Source organism: Myiozetetes cayanensis, unplaced genomic scaffold, assembly GCF_022539395.1.
Source record: "Myiozetetes cayanensis isolate MyiCay16 unplaced genomic scaffold, myiCay2020 scf3, whole genome shotgun sequence".
Lineage (NCBI taxonomy): Eukaryota > Metazoa > Chordata > Aves > Passeriformes > Tyrannidae > Myiozetetes > Myiozetetes cayanensis.
Window position 1 is genome coordinate 56,585,927 of NW_026087521.1, and position 17,368 is coordinate 56,603,294.

The 17,368-nt window shown below is 43.9% G+C and overlaps 1 protein-coding gene across 3 annotated transcripts in view; it reads left to right on the forward strand.

The window, feature by feature from the left end:
* The window catches only part of HIPK2 (homeodomain interacting protein kinase 2), a 140,632-nt gene that overhangs the window by 89,255 nt on the left and 34,009 nt on the right, over positions 1 to 17,368 (forward strand). For all 3 annotated transcript variants that reach the window (XM_050324618.1, XM_050324620.1, XM_050324619.1), the window contains exons 3-7: positions 6,137 to 6,260; positions 8,410 to 8,529; positions 9,235 to 9,321; positions 10,360 to 10,544; positions 14,642 to 14,804. In XM_050324618.1, coding sequence (XP_050180575.1) covers positions 6,137 to 6,260; positions 8,410 to 8,529; positions 9,235 to 9,321; positions 10,360 to 10,544; positions 14,642 to 14,804 — 679 coding nt within the window. The remainder of the gene's footprint in view (positions 1 to 6,136; positions 6,261 to 8,409; positions 8,530 to 9,234; positions 9,322 to 10,359; positions 10,545 to 14,641; positions 14,805 to 17,368) is intronic.

Below are 17,368 nucleotides of genomic sequence, written 5' to 3' on the forward strand. Positions count from 1 at the left end.
AACTCCAGAACTTGGGGATGCAGGAGAAATGCAGAAGTCCCTCTGTAAGGCCATCTCTCCCTTGCTGAGAGTGACACAGGTGGGGTCTGGAGCTTCTCTCCTGTCCACTGCACGGGATAGGGAGGGAGTGAGTGAGCGAGCAGGAGCTGTTGATGCTTCTAGGTGTTAAGCTCTGGCCCTGATGACTGGCTTTGTCACAGACTCTGGAGCAGAGGATGGCCTTCGTCTGGGGGTCATCCATATTTGATGTCTGCATCCCTTCCAGGTGTCTGTGTGAGTGGGGAGAAGGAGGGCTGAGGGAATACCAATGATAAAGTTTTACTTCCAGAATATAAGCCTGTCTCCTTTTACATGCCTTCACTTAAGAAGTGATTTGAGGTCTGAGACATACAGAGGGACAAAAAAAGATGCTGTGTGTGCTTTGCCTCCATTGAAGAAGAGCTAAGAGTACTTTGCATACTACAGTATCTGGCAATAAAAAGTGGATACAAAATACAAAAGAATCAAGTGAGTGGGTATGAGATGCCAAAAGAAAGAGTTCACCTGAGAGGAGGATGGAGCCCCCTCAGTTGCATAAAAACCCCTTGTAAGACACATGAAGGATGTGGTTCCTTGTCCTCACAGGAGGTATCTTGGTGCATGGGAGAGCACAAACCCTGGGTGTGCAGCTGGACAGTGCTTGCCTGTTCAGGCAGAGGGCTTCAGCTCCTGCCTCCCTACCTCTGCTCAGGGCAACCTGGGTGGAGATGTGAAACCTGCTGCCTCCTGGAAGTCAGGCTTTAGCAGGTAGAGTAAGACGGGAGCTGTGTATGTCAGCTCAGAGGCATCATCACTGGAGATCTGCCTGCAGCTGCCTGCAACCTTCTTCTAGAAGCATCATCCTAAAGACGAGAAGCAGGAACACTTTCTGCTCAAGGTGCCAGCAAGTACCAAGTTTTGAGTTATATTTTTGTCTTATATATATATAGTCCATGAAGGACTCTGCTGAGACTATCACGCTTGGCCATGGGACCCTACCAGAGGTGGTAAATTATCCCTGAGGAGGAGAGTTTGCAGGGAAGTTTTAAAATTCAGAAAGAGCCCATCTCTCTGAATCCAAGTCTGTGGAAATGAATTTTTTTGGCATTTGTTTTTAATGTCCTGTGATGTGTGGGTGAAAAAGCCAGCGAGCTAGACTGGTAATTAATTTTCCTGACAGAAACACCAGACAATGAAATTACCCTGCCACAAAGCAGGGTTGCTAAAGTAAATACTCTGCCAGCGGCAGGCCTGAAAGCAGGATGGGGTCATATGTGAGGTGCAAGCAAATGATGAAATGGCACTTCTGCCTCTGAGGACCTGTGAGTGCTGCCAGCATGTGGACCCTTATGCTCTGGCTCCCCTGCACTGTCAGCTCTCTGGGACACATGGGCACATTCAAGCTGGGCTCCAGAGTAGTGAGGGACTTGCTGGACCCAGTGCTGAGCCAAGGAGCAGTTCACCCTTTGCTGTCCAGGCAAGTAATTTGGTCGGAAAAGGGTAACAGATGTGGGAAGTGGGGATGGGCTGGTTGCTTTTCTTCTGGAGACAGAGGCTTTTGGCAGGGCTGTTCAGTTTTTCCCAGGTTGATGGCAAATGATTTCTAAATCTTTGGTCTATGCTAGTGAGATTTGTGTGAGCTCTAGAACAGGTTGTGCTTGCATGTGCAGAAGGGGAGTGCCTTTTGCTGGGAGATGTAGAGGGCAGCTCATGGAAGAGGAAGGATAGGAGAGCAAAGTTTTCTGTTTTGATTCCACGTGTCTTGTACAGTAGACAGGTATTACTGTACTGAGGGTGTTGCACATGCCAAAAAAACTGGCAGAGAGCAGCAAATGGGAATGTTCTTCTATTTATCAAGGTATCTGGCACTGGGCTGCAATTGTGTGGTGTCAGACTAGATCCTCACCACAATCAAAAGATTTGGTGAGTCTGTGTTAAAAAAAAAACTTTCAATGTACTGTTGGCACAAAAAACACTTCCCTGTGCAGCCATGGAGAGATCTGCTGAAGACCTCACTGCTGTTCCAGGAGGACCTGCTGCCACGTGAATTGTCCTTTCAATTTATGATTGCAATACTCTGATGTGCACACTTTAACAGGGCATTTTTCCTTGTTGCATAGCGTTAGCAGCTGCAGAATGGAGAAATCCCGCACAAGGAGGGACCGAGACATGGAAACTGTTTTCTATCCCTTTGGAAAAGAGAATTACACCATTCTGATTGCTGAGCTAGATCTGAGTGCTTTTAAGAATACAAGGGTCAGCTCTGGAGTGGACTGCGTGCACATTTTAGGACCATAGTTATTTAATGTATTAATTATCTATAAAAGTGGGGGACCAGTAGTGAAGTGTTCAAGTGTGCAGATATCACACACTTGCTTAGGTTAGGCTGCAGAAAAGAGTGAGGAGCATTGAAAGGACTTTATCTAGATTACAGAAAACATTATGCCAGATCAGTGCAGTACTGAAAAGCAGTAAACATTGGAAGAGGAAACATGAACTATTTCTACGTAATTCTTTGTTCTAAATTAACTGCAGCTCTTCTGGAGAGAGGACTGTGTGTCTCAGAGGATCTCCCAGATAAAACATCTGCTGAAATGCCTCGTGTCACTCCAAAAGCAAACAAAATATTAAGCTTAGGGAAGACTGGAATGCAAAAGCATTCTGCAAATAGTGTAAAATAAGTCTAGGGAATATCCTCATGTTTAACTCTTGCTAGGTCAGTTCAGCCTGTCTCCAAGCAGTCATGTCAGGAAGAGGAGTTGTAGGCAGGGTCAGGCAGTGGAAGTGGATTGAAACATCCATGGGATGGTACACTGAGAAGCCATGAGGTGCTACAGGCATGGGAGAACAGGGCAAAGATATAAAAATAGCTTGTGCTAAAGGAAGGGTGGATCAAGCACTTCCATCTTCACCTCTGGACCAATTTGTGTAAACATGAAGTGAGAGGTAACAAATTTAAACATGATTAATGAAAATCAAGCTTTAAACAACTGAGTTAAAATGCTATTCAAAGCAGAAGGTTGTCTGTGGAACTCTGTGCTACAACGTGTGATTGAAGTCAGGATCTCACCTTGTCTTAGAAAATTGACATGTTTTTGTTAAGGAAGAGAGGAGTTTCACATGTTAGATACAGTTCTATATGCAGAAGGATGTGTGCATCCCTAACTGAGCATGAACAATAGTGTCCATCCAAGAGAGGTTCAGAGTTATTTTATCAGTGGATGAGTTATTTCATTGCAAAACTTGTAGCATCCTCCACCAAAATTGGCCTTGGCCATCTCAGGCAGGTGAGCCACTGCTCCCTCTGTTGACTCCAACTTTCCCTTTCACACAGCAGACAGGAGGTGTCTGCTGGCTAAAAATCTGGGAGCCTGTGTGGTGTCCAATACCTGTTGTTCTTGTGGTATCCTCATGACTGCTTAATTAAGTTAACAAGATCTTTTTGTCTCAGAGCCACTCCCTCTCCATGGAAAAATCGCAGTTATGACATGAAGGCTGGGAGAAAGGTGCAGCAAGTGGTGTACATAGGGCACCATAGCACTTAGATCTGGCCCCCTTCTCACAGGCATTCTCATCACTGTTCTAAAATGATCATCTGTTTGGGACTTAACGGGCAAAGATTGCAGCTAACATTTAAGCTCAATTATGTAATGCAAATACCAGCTTTCAATAAAGTAAAATAAAATAAAACTATCTCACCATCTCCCCTCCCTAAAAGGATAAGTCTGGTTTAATAGAATGAATGGTGTTCCATTTAGTTGCATTTTATGTGTTTAAATAATACGGAGACTGGTTTGTGCCTTTCTTCCCAGCAGCAGAGATGCAAAAACTTCTTTTGCTTGTAAAAAAAGAAATTCTCTCCTAATTACTGCATTTCAGAAAGTGCAGCTTTAAGGAAAACCCACTGGACAGCCAAAGACTCAGGAAAAAAAAAAAATTTAGAAATATTGGAACCTCAGATTCTAGGTCATCCCTTTTAGCCGGGGTCTGGAGGTGTTGGCAGCATAAGTGTGGGGAGAGAGGGAAGGAGGTGTGTGCTGCATGTGAGAGCTGTGCAAGCGATTTTTGTAAACAGGGGGTTTTCTACACAAAATCACGTTGGGAATATCCCACCGAGAGCCCACCCCTCCACTTGAGTTAGGGGGAGGGATCTGAAGTTCAGGGAGATTCGTGGCTGAGCTCTCATTAGTGACCAGGGACATTTCGTTCACTATGTGGAAGGCAGACAGGGAGAGGCAGATGGCTTTGAATGCAGGATTTACATAGTAATGAGATTCAGGTCACCATAGCTGTCTTTTTCTCTCTGCATTTTGTCTAGGTGTCGAGTAGTGTGCAGGGATGACAGGGATGACGGAATAGGGAGAAAAGAAGGAAAATTAACCCCTTACTCATAAGGAGAAATTGGTGTTAGAATAAAAAGTTTGTCACAGTGGGCTAAAGAACAGTAGAGTATAACAACAGCAAGCACAGATGTGGCTAGAAGGGCTAAAGGTAACCAGTTTTTAAGTGTCTGGCTTGTTTTTTGTGGTAATGACACAAAGTATTCTAACTTTAAAATCCCAGAGTTTCCTGTAATTTTTACATTCTGCATTGCTGGTTTGATAATAGATATTTGGGGGCTTTTGTTGTTACAAGTCGACCCAAAGTTGTGGGACTTTGTGGACTAAAAAGGGGCATAGCTTCTTGCTACAAGACCTTTGCTTCTTTCTTTGGAAAAAATTACCCATTTTGCTTGGTTTCTTGGCTAAAGACTTGTCTTCACATGATTGTAGTGGTGTGATTAAAACATAATATTTTCCACTGCAATTGGTAATCCTGAGTATGATCTCACTACTGTCAGATCTTATCCTGATGACAGATGGGAAACTGGGAACCATGGGTCCTGTTTCAAGCTTCGGATGGTGGCACTTGATTTGCTCAATAGTCAACCCCAGGCATTCCCAAGATATGCATCAGAACCCAAGAAATCCCTAGGCTATATTTAAAATTATGAGAGTTTTAAAGCAACGTGTGTCTCTTTTCTCTGTCTTCCTTTTTTCTTTATAGTTAGAGGAGTATGGGAAAGGAAGTTACCCTTTCTGCTGTACATCACCTGACTTCAGAAGCTGGAGCTCTAGAAATGTTGCAAAAAAAGCAGTAAAGCAGCTTTAGGTGATCCTAGTGTAAAGTAGAAACTATGTCACTTAACTGCATGTGGACATTTAGGCAGAGGTGGGAAAAGTAGGGAGGGTGTTTGTGTGTGTATAAGGTTCTCAGTATTTGTAAGATCCTTTTTGTTCTTCCACACAGAAGTTGGTTTTGAAATGCAGAACATTTGGGGCACTAAGATCAGGATTCATCTTGTCTCACCTTGGCCACTGGGGTTGAGTGAGCTTGTCTAACCTCATCACACAGACCTTTTCAGCATCAGTGAAGAAGGATTCAAACTATCCCAAGCAGTGGGAAAGAGTCCCCTTGGAAGGGGAGGGGGCAGAGGTGCTGTGGTGGCATCTCCTGAAGCTGACAGTAAATGCATAGTCAGTGTACCACTGCATTTTGACTGTTCAGGCTGAAAGGGAAAAACAAATCTAATCAGGCATCTGGGACAGACTAGGAAAGGAAGGCTTCATGGCTACTTCCTCCTGAGGAAAAGGCTTAGGTCTAATAGATCTAATTATGTTATTTCTCTGTTTTATTGTTACAGCCATTTGTTAAAAAAGTCAATAATCCTTTTATACCAGTTCTGTAATGATTATTTAATGTCTGGCTGTTTGTGAACCCACCAGTCTGTGTGAAGAGAGGATGCTTCACATCTGCTCAGTTCTCCGAAGAACAGTGAGCTGGACCTGAGAGCCTCGAGTTGGGGCCTTAAGTGGGTGGCTTCACATTCCCACTTGCTGAATGAAAATAACAGTAGTTCTATCCTGTACAAAACGCTGCAGAACATAGGGCTGATCTTTTGGCTATATAGAGCCATAGTACTCCTCTGCAAGGATAAATATTCTCTGACTAATGTTTAGTTAGCAGGCAGTTTGCCCGTGGCCAGTGGGTCCTTCAACTCTGTCAGAGCAGTGGCACTTGTTGCCAGCTGAGTGGGTCTGCTCCCCTTGCTGATGTTTTCTAACCTCTTTCTTTGCAGAGCCCCTGAAATCATCCTTGGTTTACCGTTTTGTGAAGCAATCGATATGTGGTCATTGGGATGTGTCATTGCAGAGCTGTTCTTGGGCTGGCCGTTGTACCCGGGAGCTTCGGAGTATGATCAGGTGGGTATGGATATCACCCTGGGTCCCGGTAAGTGCATGGATGCCTTTCCCTTCTCTTGTCAGAGTGAACAGATGTCAACTTTTTCACTTTTGCTAATGAAGGGTCTGTGTTTCTTACCCTCCCAAGACAACCCTGTCGTTATCCACCTGGGGCGTTTATTCTGGGTAACCAGTGCGGCTCCTTGGTGTGCTGGCTCTTAAGACCTGACCGCCTCAGTGAGATCTCAATCAAGAGTCAGCGCTGCCATTGACTGGAGAGCTGTGTACATGTCTCTCCTCGCTGAGCAGAGCAGGCACCCTTTCTCTGCTGTAACAGCAAGTGCTGAATAAAGGTTTATTTGTTAGAAGAAACTGCACAAACTCGGCTGTGTTTCGTAACCCTTTTATGAGAGTGCATATTAAAAGCAATGACAAGAAGGAGAACGTTCGCATTGATGTAGGTTTCCAGTTAATATAAGCTGTCGTCCTTTTTCTCCCTAAAGGCTTTTGTGCTCTTTTTGTAGTCCTAAAACTGATAACGCAGCGGCTGCTGGAGCCAGGGCTGTGGAACACTTCCCATTCCCACAGTCTTCATGCTGATCTTAGCTGTCTGCAAATGCAGCCTGAAAAGGGTCTTTTTTTCTTTTAGGAAATAAATTTATAAAATAATAAAAAAAAAAGGCAGGATAATAAGTTTTTCATATATTTAAATGTTTTGACTCTTCTTTTGAAACTAGTGTTTTTTTACTCAGAGCTCTAAAGGTAATATTTGGCAGGGGAAGTAACTTGCAGTGAAGAGCAGGGCTGTTAGTGACTCCAAAGGAAATCAGATGTAGCTGAAAAACTTACAAGCTTTTGAAAATCACCTACCAAGCATGAAGACTGAATTTCTTTCCTTTCCCTGTTGCACCCCAAAAGCCATAAAACACACAGCTGAAAAAGAAATCACCATACCTTTACTGCCCAGCTTAACTGCCCAGCACAAGGCTTTCTCTGGTAAAGTATGATGAGGGCTCCTGGGGAACTGGGAAAGAGGTAGGGGCTGATCCTGGCCCCTTGCTGCTGCACTGGGCTGCAGGCAGGATCCTAGTGCCTCTCTGGTGCATGAGCTCTTCTGATGGACCTAAGGAATAGCAGAACTGAGCAAGCCATGCACAGTGAACTGAGTCCTTCCAAGCACTCAGTGCTTGGAAGGACTCAGTTCACTGTGCATGGCTTGGAAGCTTCCAAGCACTGAGCGCTTGGAAGTCTTTGAAACATCAACTGATTTTTATGTCTTCATTAATTTTTTTATCCCGCTCTGTCTCTTCTCTCAAATGCACTTTCCGTTCTTCCTGGAGTTTTCTAGACTGCTCTTGAGTAGTTTTGCAGAGTCTGCAGCAATTTTTCAGAACGAAACATTCAGGAGTCAGAGGGTGCCAAAGTTAAGGTTTCATGTGGCACCCCAGGCATGTGTGACATTGGTCTTTAATTGTGTAATCACAGACCCTTTCCTCTTTATAAAAAAATAAAAGTTGGAGACCCTGGAAACACGTGTAGTATCTTTTAGCTGTGTGGATGCCAGTGAGGTCGTGCTTGTGATGTAACCCACGTAATAAATGACATCATGTAGCTGTCAGTAGAGATGAAGTACTTTGCATACCATGAGGGCGTCAGTTCGAGTGTATATTTTGTCTAAGTTCAAAGACAGTCACTTCATAAGCCTTACATTTTGAACTTCAAACTGCTCCCAGGACAGGCTGTGCATTCAGGTGGAGGAAAACCAGCAAAAGTTAGAGAAAAAACAGCAAATTGTTGAAATTCCTTCTGGGAGAGGAGAGGGTGACATAAAAAGGTGCAAAGTGGTGAGACACCCCATTGAAAAAGCTGTCTGGATCTTTTCCTTGATCTCCAAAACTTAGGGACTTTCCTGTCTTTGTCCTTAGGCCTTGTGGGACTGTGCTGTAAGGATGAGTTTCCAGTGATGTACATGATAAATCGAGGGAATTCCATACGGAAGTTCTCTTTCTTCTCGTTCCTTGCACTGAACATTTTGGGGTGAAGTCTAACTGTGTGCTATGTTTTCTCTCTTTGTTCCATTGTTTGTTTCAAATGCCTCCTGCACTCCTTCAGGGAAGATCTCCAGAGATCTTCACAGGACAAACAGTGACCTCTCACCCTTCTCTTACAGATTCGCTATATTTCACAGACGCAGGGCTTACCAGCAGAGTATTTGTTAAGTGCAGGGACAAAGACTACGAGGTTTTTCAACAGGGATACAGACTCACCATATCCTTTGTGGAGACTGAAGGTAGGAAGACGTTTCCCTAATTTTTTTACCTTGCAGCTGGTTGGAAGTGGGGAGACATTCACATCACCTCAGATCCTAGGTCTCTGCTTTTTGCAATGCAGTGCAGACATTGGGGTGGATATGGCCTAAGGTAAAACTGCCATCCCCAAAGTCTGCAGCCCATAACACACCTGCTCAGCATTGCTTTGTGGGAAATTTAAGTCTAGAATTGACCTGGAAATCTTCCTCTAAAGTAGTCGGTGAATTGGTGTGTAGTTTAAATAAAACATACCCTTGGCAGACCTTCCTTTAATATCTAATGCGTTGTAGGGGGGAGGGGGAAAGGCAAGCATTTTAATTCTGACAATCAAAACCACTAGTAATGCAGGTGAGCCCTGAGTCTCGTGTTGCCAGCATGTTTGGCTGCATGCAGTCCCCCAAGAGGCCAGTGGGCTTCTGGCTGTAAGGATGGGATGCTGAGCTAGGATAAGTGTAAAACACCCACCATAGTTGGGAGGATCCTCAGAAGTGAAAGGGAATAGATAAATCACCTTGTGACACAAAAGATGTCACGTAACTGTAGCGGAAATCACATCGATGTTGTCTGGTCAGGCAAGAGAGGCACAGTGGTCTCTGATGAGGACAGGATGAGGCACACATGGGCACACATAAGCACAGCTGACTGCAGGGCAGTGTTGGCCAATGCCTGTGTTCTTTTTTGAGCAGACGCCAGATGATCATGAGGCAGAGACGGGGATTAAGTCGAAGGAAGCAAGAAAGTATATTTTCAACTGTTTGGATGATATGGCACAGGTAAGAGCATTGGTGAGTAACCAGGAAGACTGTTTACATGCCTTCTGGCAGCACTAAAAAAAGGGAATTACATGAGTTCTCTGCATATCCTGTACTTGTGCCAGCTCCTGAAAAATACCAGGATTATGCCTACCAAATTAGCTGTTATATCCAGCTTTGTAGGGGTGACTGCAGCCATAGTAAAGCAGCCTTGGAAAATGACGAAGTCACATCTCTGAGTGTTGAGATCCTGCGTTTTCTCTTGTCCATCCAGTGTGACCACTGACAAGTCCCTTAGTGCTCTGTGTTTTAATATTTCCATTTGTTAAATGGTGACACTGGAAATACTCCCCATGGCTGCAGAAGAGAGCTCTCGGTAAAATGTGGCTGTCTGGGGGATGGGGAGTACTAATTCACTTGTCAATTCCATATAGTTGTAAAAGCTAATCTCAGCATAACCACTCCTGCTACAGGAGTTTGTGCTAACAAACAAATCATTTTGCAAAACTGGTGCAGCACTGGAGTTTGTACTAGCAAAGTCTAGGCATGGTAGCATTGATAAGCAGACATGAAGAAATGGAGGACTGGAGTCAGGGGAGAATGTATAAATGCATGAAATAACATGGGTTTTTTTCCTGGCACCTGATATCTGAATGGGATGTTTCTCATAAACCTACTGACAATTTTTATGTATTTTATATATTTTTTGCTCACGGGACACATAGATAAGTATCTGATGGCACAGTACTTTGTATGATAAATACACTGATTATGAGAGCTTGCCTGCTACCACATGGAAGCTGTTCATCATCAGTGGAGGGTGACTAAGTGTTTCATTAGCCATTGACCCAAGCGAGCTGAACACTTAACAGTCTGTCTGGAGATCTGACACGCACAAGCCAGATGACCAGCCAGAGTCTGCCGTGTGACTTCAGCAACTATCCCTTTAGCCAGGGAGGCTTGCAGGGCATGTGCTCCAGCGAGGAGTAAACACAGTTTGCTGGAGACCTGACCATCTGCTCTTTCCTTTGGCGCTCACTCTTGTCGTTTCTCCTTTAGGTAAACATGACAACGGATTTGGAAGGAAGTGATATGTTGGTGGAAAAGGCAGACCGGCGGGAGTTCATAGATCTGTTAAAGAAGATGTTGACGATAGATGCAGATAAGAGGATAACACCCATTGAAACTCTGAGCCACCCTTTTGTCACCATGACGCACTTGCTCGATTTCCCTCACAGCACACAGTACGTGGCTTTTGTTTCTCTTGGGTTTTGAACTGGGGGATGAAGGGAAGAGCTGGCTGTGGTGGAGACCAAATGTATCTGAAGAGCAATGTTAAGATGTTTAAGCCTTAAGTTTAAATCTTTTTCTGGTTGAAAAAAAAAAAAAAGAGGATTGCCAAGTCAAGGTTGTTAGAATTGTGTTGTAGGTGCTTGGCATTTAAAACGCCGCAGTGTGTGCTACATTAATTATGTAAATATTCAATAATTACGTATTTTTCCATTAAAATGCAGAAGAAATTATGCAATTAGTGCTGAAACTATCAGTCTAACTCAAGTAATATAGTCCTGATTGTTACTGAAATAATCAACCTTATCTGCAGTGGGGAGCCGACCCTTACTCCCAGAACCTTCCCATCTTCCAGGGGTCAATTTAGGGCTCTTTGCTTTTTAAGAGAAGAGCTGTTCTGCAGCAGCTCTGTTTTACAAGCATAGGCAACAGGACAAGGAGTTACATTTTCAGCTGTTATTGTCTACCTGTGTCACCTTAAATACCACTCTCTGACCTCATCTGACACACGTGTAGAACGGAGATGGACTCCGTTGCTTGCTGGAGATGTAAAGAAGTGTCGAGCCTGACTGCCCCTTCTCCTAAGGCTGCATTACAGAGCACAGCAGTCTGAAGTGCAGGAAACCTGCACTAAGCCCACTGCCCTTGTCCCTTGGGCAGTTCACATAGGGCCAGGCTTCTCAGGTGTAAGTGAAAAAGGTAGATACATAGTGGGAGTTTTCCAAAGCCTTCAGGACACCTAGCTTTGAATATCCTGCTCTAGAACACTTGCTGTTCAAGGTGCTTTTGCAGGCTGTCCCTTCCACTTGGCAGGAGAAAGTTGCCAGCACAGTGTCGTACTTCATTGGGGGCCATTTGCATGAGCGTTTAAAGGCTGTCAGGAGCTCAGGTACAAAATTAAAGGGGTTTCCTTAAAAATCTCTAGTGTGAGTGCTGCAGAGCAACAGGTAACTGTGTCAGCTCTCCTGCCTATATGTGTGGCTGCAGTATTTCAAGTTCATTTAAGGTAGCTTTTGCTCTTTGAAGGAGCTGTAGCTACCTTTTTGTTACATTTATCACAAGATAAGAGCAGCTGCTTACCAGAAGGTAGTGGGTGCACGATCTGTGTAGACCCAGACTTACCGTGCACAGCCATTTTGGAGCATTGTTGTCTATAAATAGATAGTAAATGATAAATGTAATGAAAACAAGATGGGAGATTGTTGTGCTAAACAGGGAGAAAGTAAGTTTCACATAAAAAACATCCATAAATAAAAAATGACAGTATTTTCTAACAGCGTGAGCATCATAGACAAAAGTCTCTTAATTTGCAACAGTCCTTCTTACTGTGCAACAGCTGATTGTGTAAGATAGGAGAGATTTGTGACCTAATGCATTGCCGTCAGAAATCTTTCCACTAACGCAGCAGACCGTAACCACATCTTCATTTTTGAAGTGCTCACCTGTGGCTGCTCAGGCGAAGCCCCAGAAAGGTTGAAAATATCACTGGGGCCGATAGCACTGAAGATTTTACCCAAGTAAAGAATTCAGCATCAGGTCTCTGAATACTAATTGCTGTGCCAGCCGGGTGCGTAACCCCTCGCAGCCCTTCCACATAGGAAGCAGTGATTGGAAAAGAGAGCAGTAAGCTGTAACCAGCGTGGCAAGTTGACAGAAATTTTGTCTGTGGTTGCCTGTGGTTTGGTGAATAGAAACTTCAAAGCCTTGAGAGATGCAGGGAGTTGTAATCTGTCTTGAAAGTAAATTGGGCAGCAGAGAAAGTGAGAATATGTGGAAGCTGTAGCTTCTGGAAGGAATCTGCTGTGGCACGCTTCAGAGAGGCTGCAAGTTTGAGCAGCATGAGATGGGCTGTTCTGCTTACTTGCAGTCACAGAACAAAGTGACTTTAGCTCCCCATTTCACATAATTAGCTGCCTGGCTCTTAAATTGCTCAGTACTTCTCGGACTTCTGTTTTGCTTTTTCCCTGCCTTTTTTTATGCCCCCCTTTTTTTAAAGTAAGGACAGAAAACATGGTGTTGCATTAGTAGAGCTTACACCTTGTTACATAAAACTGTTTAGTAACACACACAGTTCACCATGTAGAGAACATATACTCATTTCAATGCTTTCTACTTTTTGAATGGGGAATTATGTTCATACTTGACTGAAAAAATGCAATCCAATAGTCTTCTGTATTTATTTGATAAGTGTTTGATTTTGCTGAATGTTCTGCAACTAACAGGTATAGTTCTGTAAGTGAATGCTGATAATGTGCAGCTGTGCACAGTGTCCTGAGCCTGTCTTGTCTGCAGGTGTTTATGGCCCAGATCCAATTGCCAAGATATTACTCATAGGAAAAGAGAGGTGACCATTTGAATAAGAGAAAAGATAGGGATGAAAAGATCGAGGTCCTCTTCCTGACCAACCCTAGGGATCATACAAGGTTGTCCCTTTGAAGGGGCATTTAGTTTCTTACAAATTATGTGAGGATGTGTTTACCTTCTCTAATAGTTTAGATCATTACGAAACAATCAGCATATAGCTGATTTTTTTTACAGCTACAGCTGATTTTTACTGTTTGGAATTTCTATTTTTCTGTGTTGGGATAATGGAAATAAAATAAATGCGTTTATACTTTTTGGGGTTGAGTTTCAGACTCTGAGGTTGCATTTGTAAAATCAATTATTATGGAGGAACTGTGGAAAACCTGTATTGGTTTTTAGATCTCAAAAAATGAGATTTTATTAAAAACACAGTTTTGCACAGGTTTGCTGTGTTGTTATTTCTTAACCTCTGTATGCTTTGGTATCCTAATTATAAAAATTAAATACTGTTTCTTGTAGTAGATGCCTGGTGAGCTCTAAAAATGTAGAGAGTATTTCATCTCCTGTACAGAAGGCACAAAATATGATACTTCTCAAAATTTCCACTGCTATATCAATAACATTTAAGGGCAGGTCAGTGTAAGGAAGAAGCTGTAATCTTTCCCCCAGAGATCCAATTCTCAGTGTGAGATAACCTCAGAACCGGATTGCCTCGAAGCATTGATGAATCTGATTTGGTGTAACCTTTTTCGATGTGAATTGTCCCATTGACTGCAAGAGGAGGTCTCATGTGCTTCAAGATAAGCATCTGCACAAGCATTTAACCAGACAGGGGCAATGTTTTAACTTCTTGGCTGGACTCAGCTCTCAGTGAACTACTTCTTGAAAGGAACAAGGGAGATTTTTTAGTGGTCTCAGTGATCAAAAATAGTAGAATTCTTCCTTGCAAAGGATGTGTAAAACTACCTTTAGGCTTACACTGAGGCAAAAGCATGAGTTGTCTTTTCCTCTCGGGCTCAACCATCAGGAAAAAAAATAGTACCTGTCTTTCTTTCTTGCTCTCAGTCTCTTTCAGTCTTTAAAAATAGCCACTTTGTATTTCTTGCTTTGTCACCTAAAGAGCAACCAATTTGCTTGCTTCTTGTGATTTGTATTGCAGTGCTGAGACCCATGGGAGCACCCAGGAGTCCCAAATCAGCCGCTCTCATCTCTGCCTTTTCAGTACAGAGTTAAACTGACTCTGGTGGTCTAGTGGTAAAGTTAAACTGACTCTGGTGGTCTAGTGGTAAAGGCGCCGCGCTATCACCGCGGAGACCCGGGTTCGATTCCCGGTCAGGGCCACTCCTGGGCAGGTGGGGCTCGTTAGCCCTTAAAGGCAACCCACCTACGTCCTAAGGACCTCGCTGCCACCGTCCAAGCTCGCTTGGCCCCGGCAGATGAACCTTAGGATTAAAGGGTGGGCTCAGTTCCGCGCACACTGTGTCTCACCTAAAAAATCCAATGCGCAGGCTGGAAGGTGGAAAGACCTTCCCCGGATCTTCGCTCGCGAAGACTGGCCATTATTATTATAAACTGACTCTAACTGGTTAAGACAGACCTGCATAAAACAGCAAAGGGCTTAAGAGCCTAGAAAGTGCTAAGCCTGCTGCTGTGGAGACCTAATGCAGGGCCACTGTGATGAACTGTTACCTGTGTTAGTTGGTTGGTTGATTTTCTGTCTCATCCTTGCCCCCTTTCCCTTACACAGTGTCAAGTCCTGCTTCCAGAACATGGAGATTTGCAAGCGGCGGGTGAATATGTATGACACAGTGAACCAGAGCAAGACGCCATTCATCACCCATGTAGCCCCAAGTACATCGACCAACTTGACCATGACTTTTAACAACCAGCTGAACACAGTCCACAACCAGGTAAGGGCATTGATCAGAAGCAGACAGTGCTTGAAACCTTTATGTCAGCAGGGTCTAGAAGATGAAAAGTGAAGTAGCATCCCATTTAACATGCCTGCCAAGAGATGGTGCCTTTTTACTCCCCTCTGCTCCTTTCGTCATTCTCTTTTCTTCAGGCAAGCAGTAATCTTGTGACATTTTTTGTGATGGTGAAATGTTGCCCGTGTTGTTTATGTTGTTGTTGGGGTGATAAATCCTGCTTACTTGGGAAGTTGCTATGGGGAAAAGCTCATTAGTCCCTTAATGCAGCAAGCAGGACTTCACTCCCTGGGTCAGGCAGAAGTATTTGTGGTCTTACAGCACTTCTTCAAATTTGCATTGAAGTAAAAAGAATTTAAACCCTTCTGTAACAGATACAGCACTAGAACTGATCAACATGAAAGAAGAGTTTAATGACAATGTTTATTCTTATCTTGCCTTGGTTTTACTCCAGGTGCCACAGTTGATGTGGGGACTGTGTGCACATACCCCCACTGTGAACACACTGCACTCTACTTCAGTGGGCTCTGGCTTCATAATCACACTTTGTATTAGTTTTACTTGCACCGGTGTTGGGGGTGCTGTGTTGACAAATTTTATGTGACTAGCTGGGGAAGTTGTTTACTGCAGTACTGTATTACATCAGTGAAGGGAAACTCTCCAGGGAGAGCACTTTAGGGGACTGAAGCTCAAGAAATAGCTACTGTCTTTTAAGCATCTTAGGAACAGGCTGCTCAGGATTCACTCTAGAGATTGCAGGTGGCATTGCGGAAATGGTGTTTGGAAAGCCAGGGAGCTAAAGGAGTCTGTGTAGACGTACAGGGTGTTCCTGCGTCAGTCAGAAAACCAGACTTCATGACTCAGGTCCTGGTACATGTGATCACAGAAGGTCTTTTGAAACATTTGAAGCAGATTCAGAGATAGGTCATGAGTTGGTGTGATAGGGTATTAGTTACAAACACCAGTTCCCTTTCTTGTCTCTTTCTGAGATGCTGACTAAAGAAATGCACACTACAGGCTCCCCTAGGCCCCAGCTGCAGGGCAGAGACACCATTTGTACCACAGTTGCTAGTAGGAAATGCAGACTTGCTTTCGTTTCCTCTCAGCTCACTTGACATTACGATCATTTGTTGTCTGGGGAGATCCGTGGTAATTTCTGAATTCTCACAAGGGGTGTGTGTTGTGAGCAGAACCAGTATCTCCAGTGTTCCTAGAAAAAGTGGTAGAAATATTTCCAGGAAGGGTTTTTAGTTTGAACAAGCTCTAAACCTTTCACAATTCTCTTCAACATGCCATTCATCTTAGCTTTCTTCTGTTTCCTGTCTCTGCAAAATGTCTGGGGATTGCCTCCTTCCAGTTACAGCTTCTGAGATTAGGAGTGTGGGAGCTGTTGTGGTTGCTGCTCAGTGTGTTGCACAGGAGAGCATATTGCACTTCACTGCCTCTGCATGAAGAGGGGAGGAGGAGGAGGAATAAATGTTTTGTCGTTACATCCTTCGTGTCTGTGGCCATGGTAGTGCAGCGTGAGTCCAGTGGCAACCAGTGCAGTGCAAAATGCTTAGCCTGCTGTCTTCTCCAGCCTTGATCAAAGCCTCCTCCTGGGTTCATATATTCACCATGAGAAAGCATTGTCTGACCTGTCATTTACTCTGAGAAAGTGGTTTCTGACCTGTGTCCAGCGATGTTGCTGGTGTGTTTGGGTGGAGGGGAAGGATGGGCTCTGGTGGGGCAGAGTCTGGCTGCCTAGGCATGAGTGCTAAGGACATTTTCTTAAACCAGTGGCAGAACTGTTTAGTTGTCTGCAACTGTTAGACTCGGTCCAAATAAAAAAAAGTCTTCGGATTTTGAGATGTTTTGCAGAACACTGGAATGAGTTTTGTGGCTTTGCAACATCCCCTGCTGGAGTTTCTGCTCTAAGAGATTTAAAGACAAGCCAAGTTTGGACTTTGCAACTACTTAGTATTACTGCCTGTTATGCTTTCTGATTACTTCAAATTCGAAACATAATTCAAGGGGCATGTGCCATCTTAGGTACAAGGTTTCAAAGAGGAAGGGCTGGAATAAGTCTCCCCTCTCGGGATGAGACTTCACAAGGCATGGAGGTGCTGAGTTTATTTTACCTCAGAAATATGAGCAGCTTCTAGACCTATGTACATCACGAGTGAAAAACATGATTTGTGGATAGTAACATTTTCTGACCCCATCTTCATCATGCTGCAAATCAGAGGCAGTTGGGTGAGAAATGGGGATACAGTTCTGCTTTAGAGAACGTGCTGTGTCTCTCAGCAGTTCACAGCAGCACTGCATGGCCGGAGGTCCTGTGGTGTGGTACAGCTGTGGTTACTCGGACGGATTGTGCTCCTTTCCCCAGCACTGCCCTTGTCTCTGTGCTCCTCAATGTCCTGTTCTATCCCTTGTTTGGTTTTGGTTTGCCGTTTTGTTTGTTTTGGTTTGTTTGTGGTGGTTTTTTTCACTTTATCTTACACTGGTTTACTTTTTTATTTTGTTTTTGGATTTTGCTTCTTCCAACGTACCCATCTCCCTCA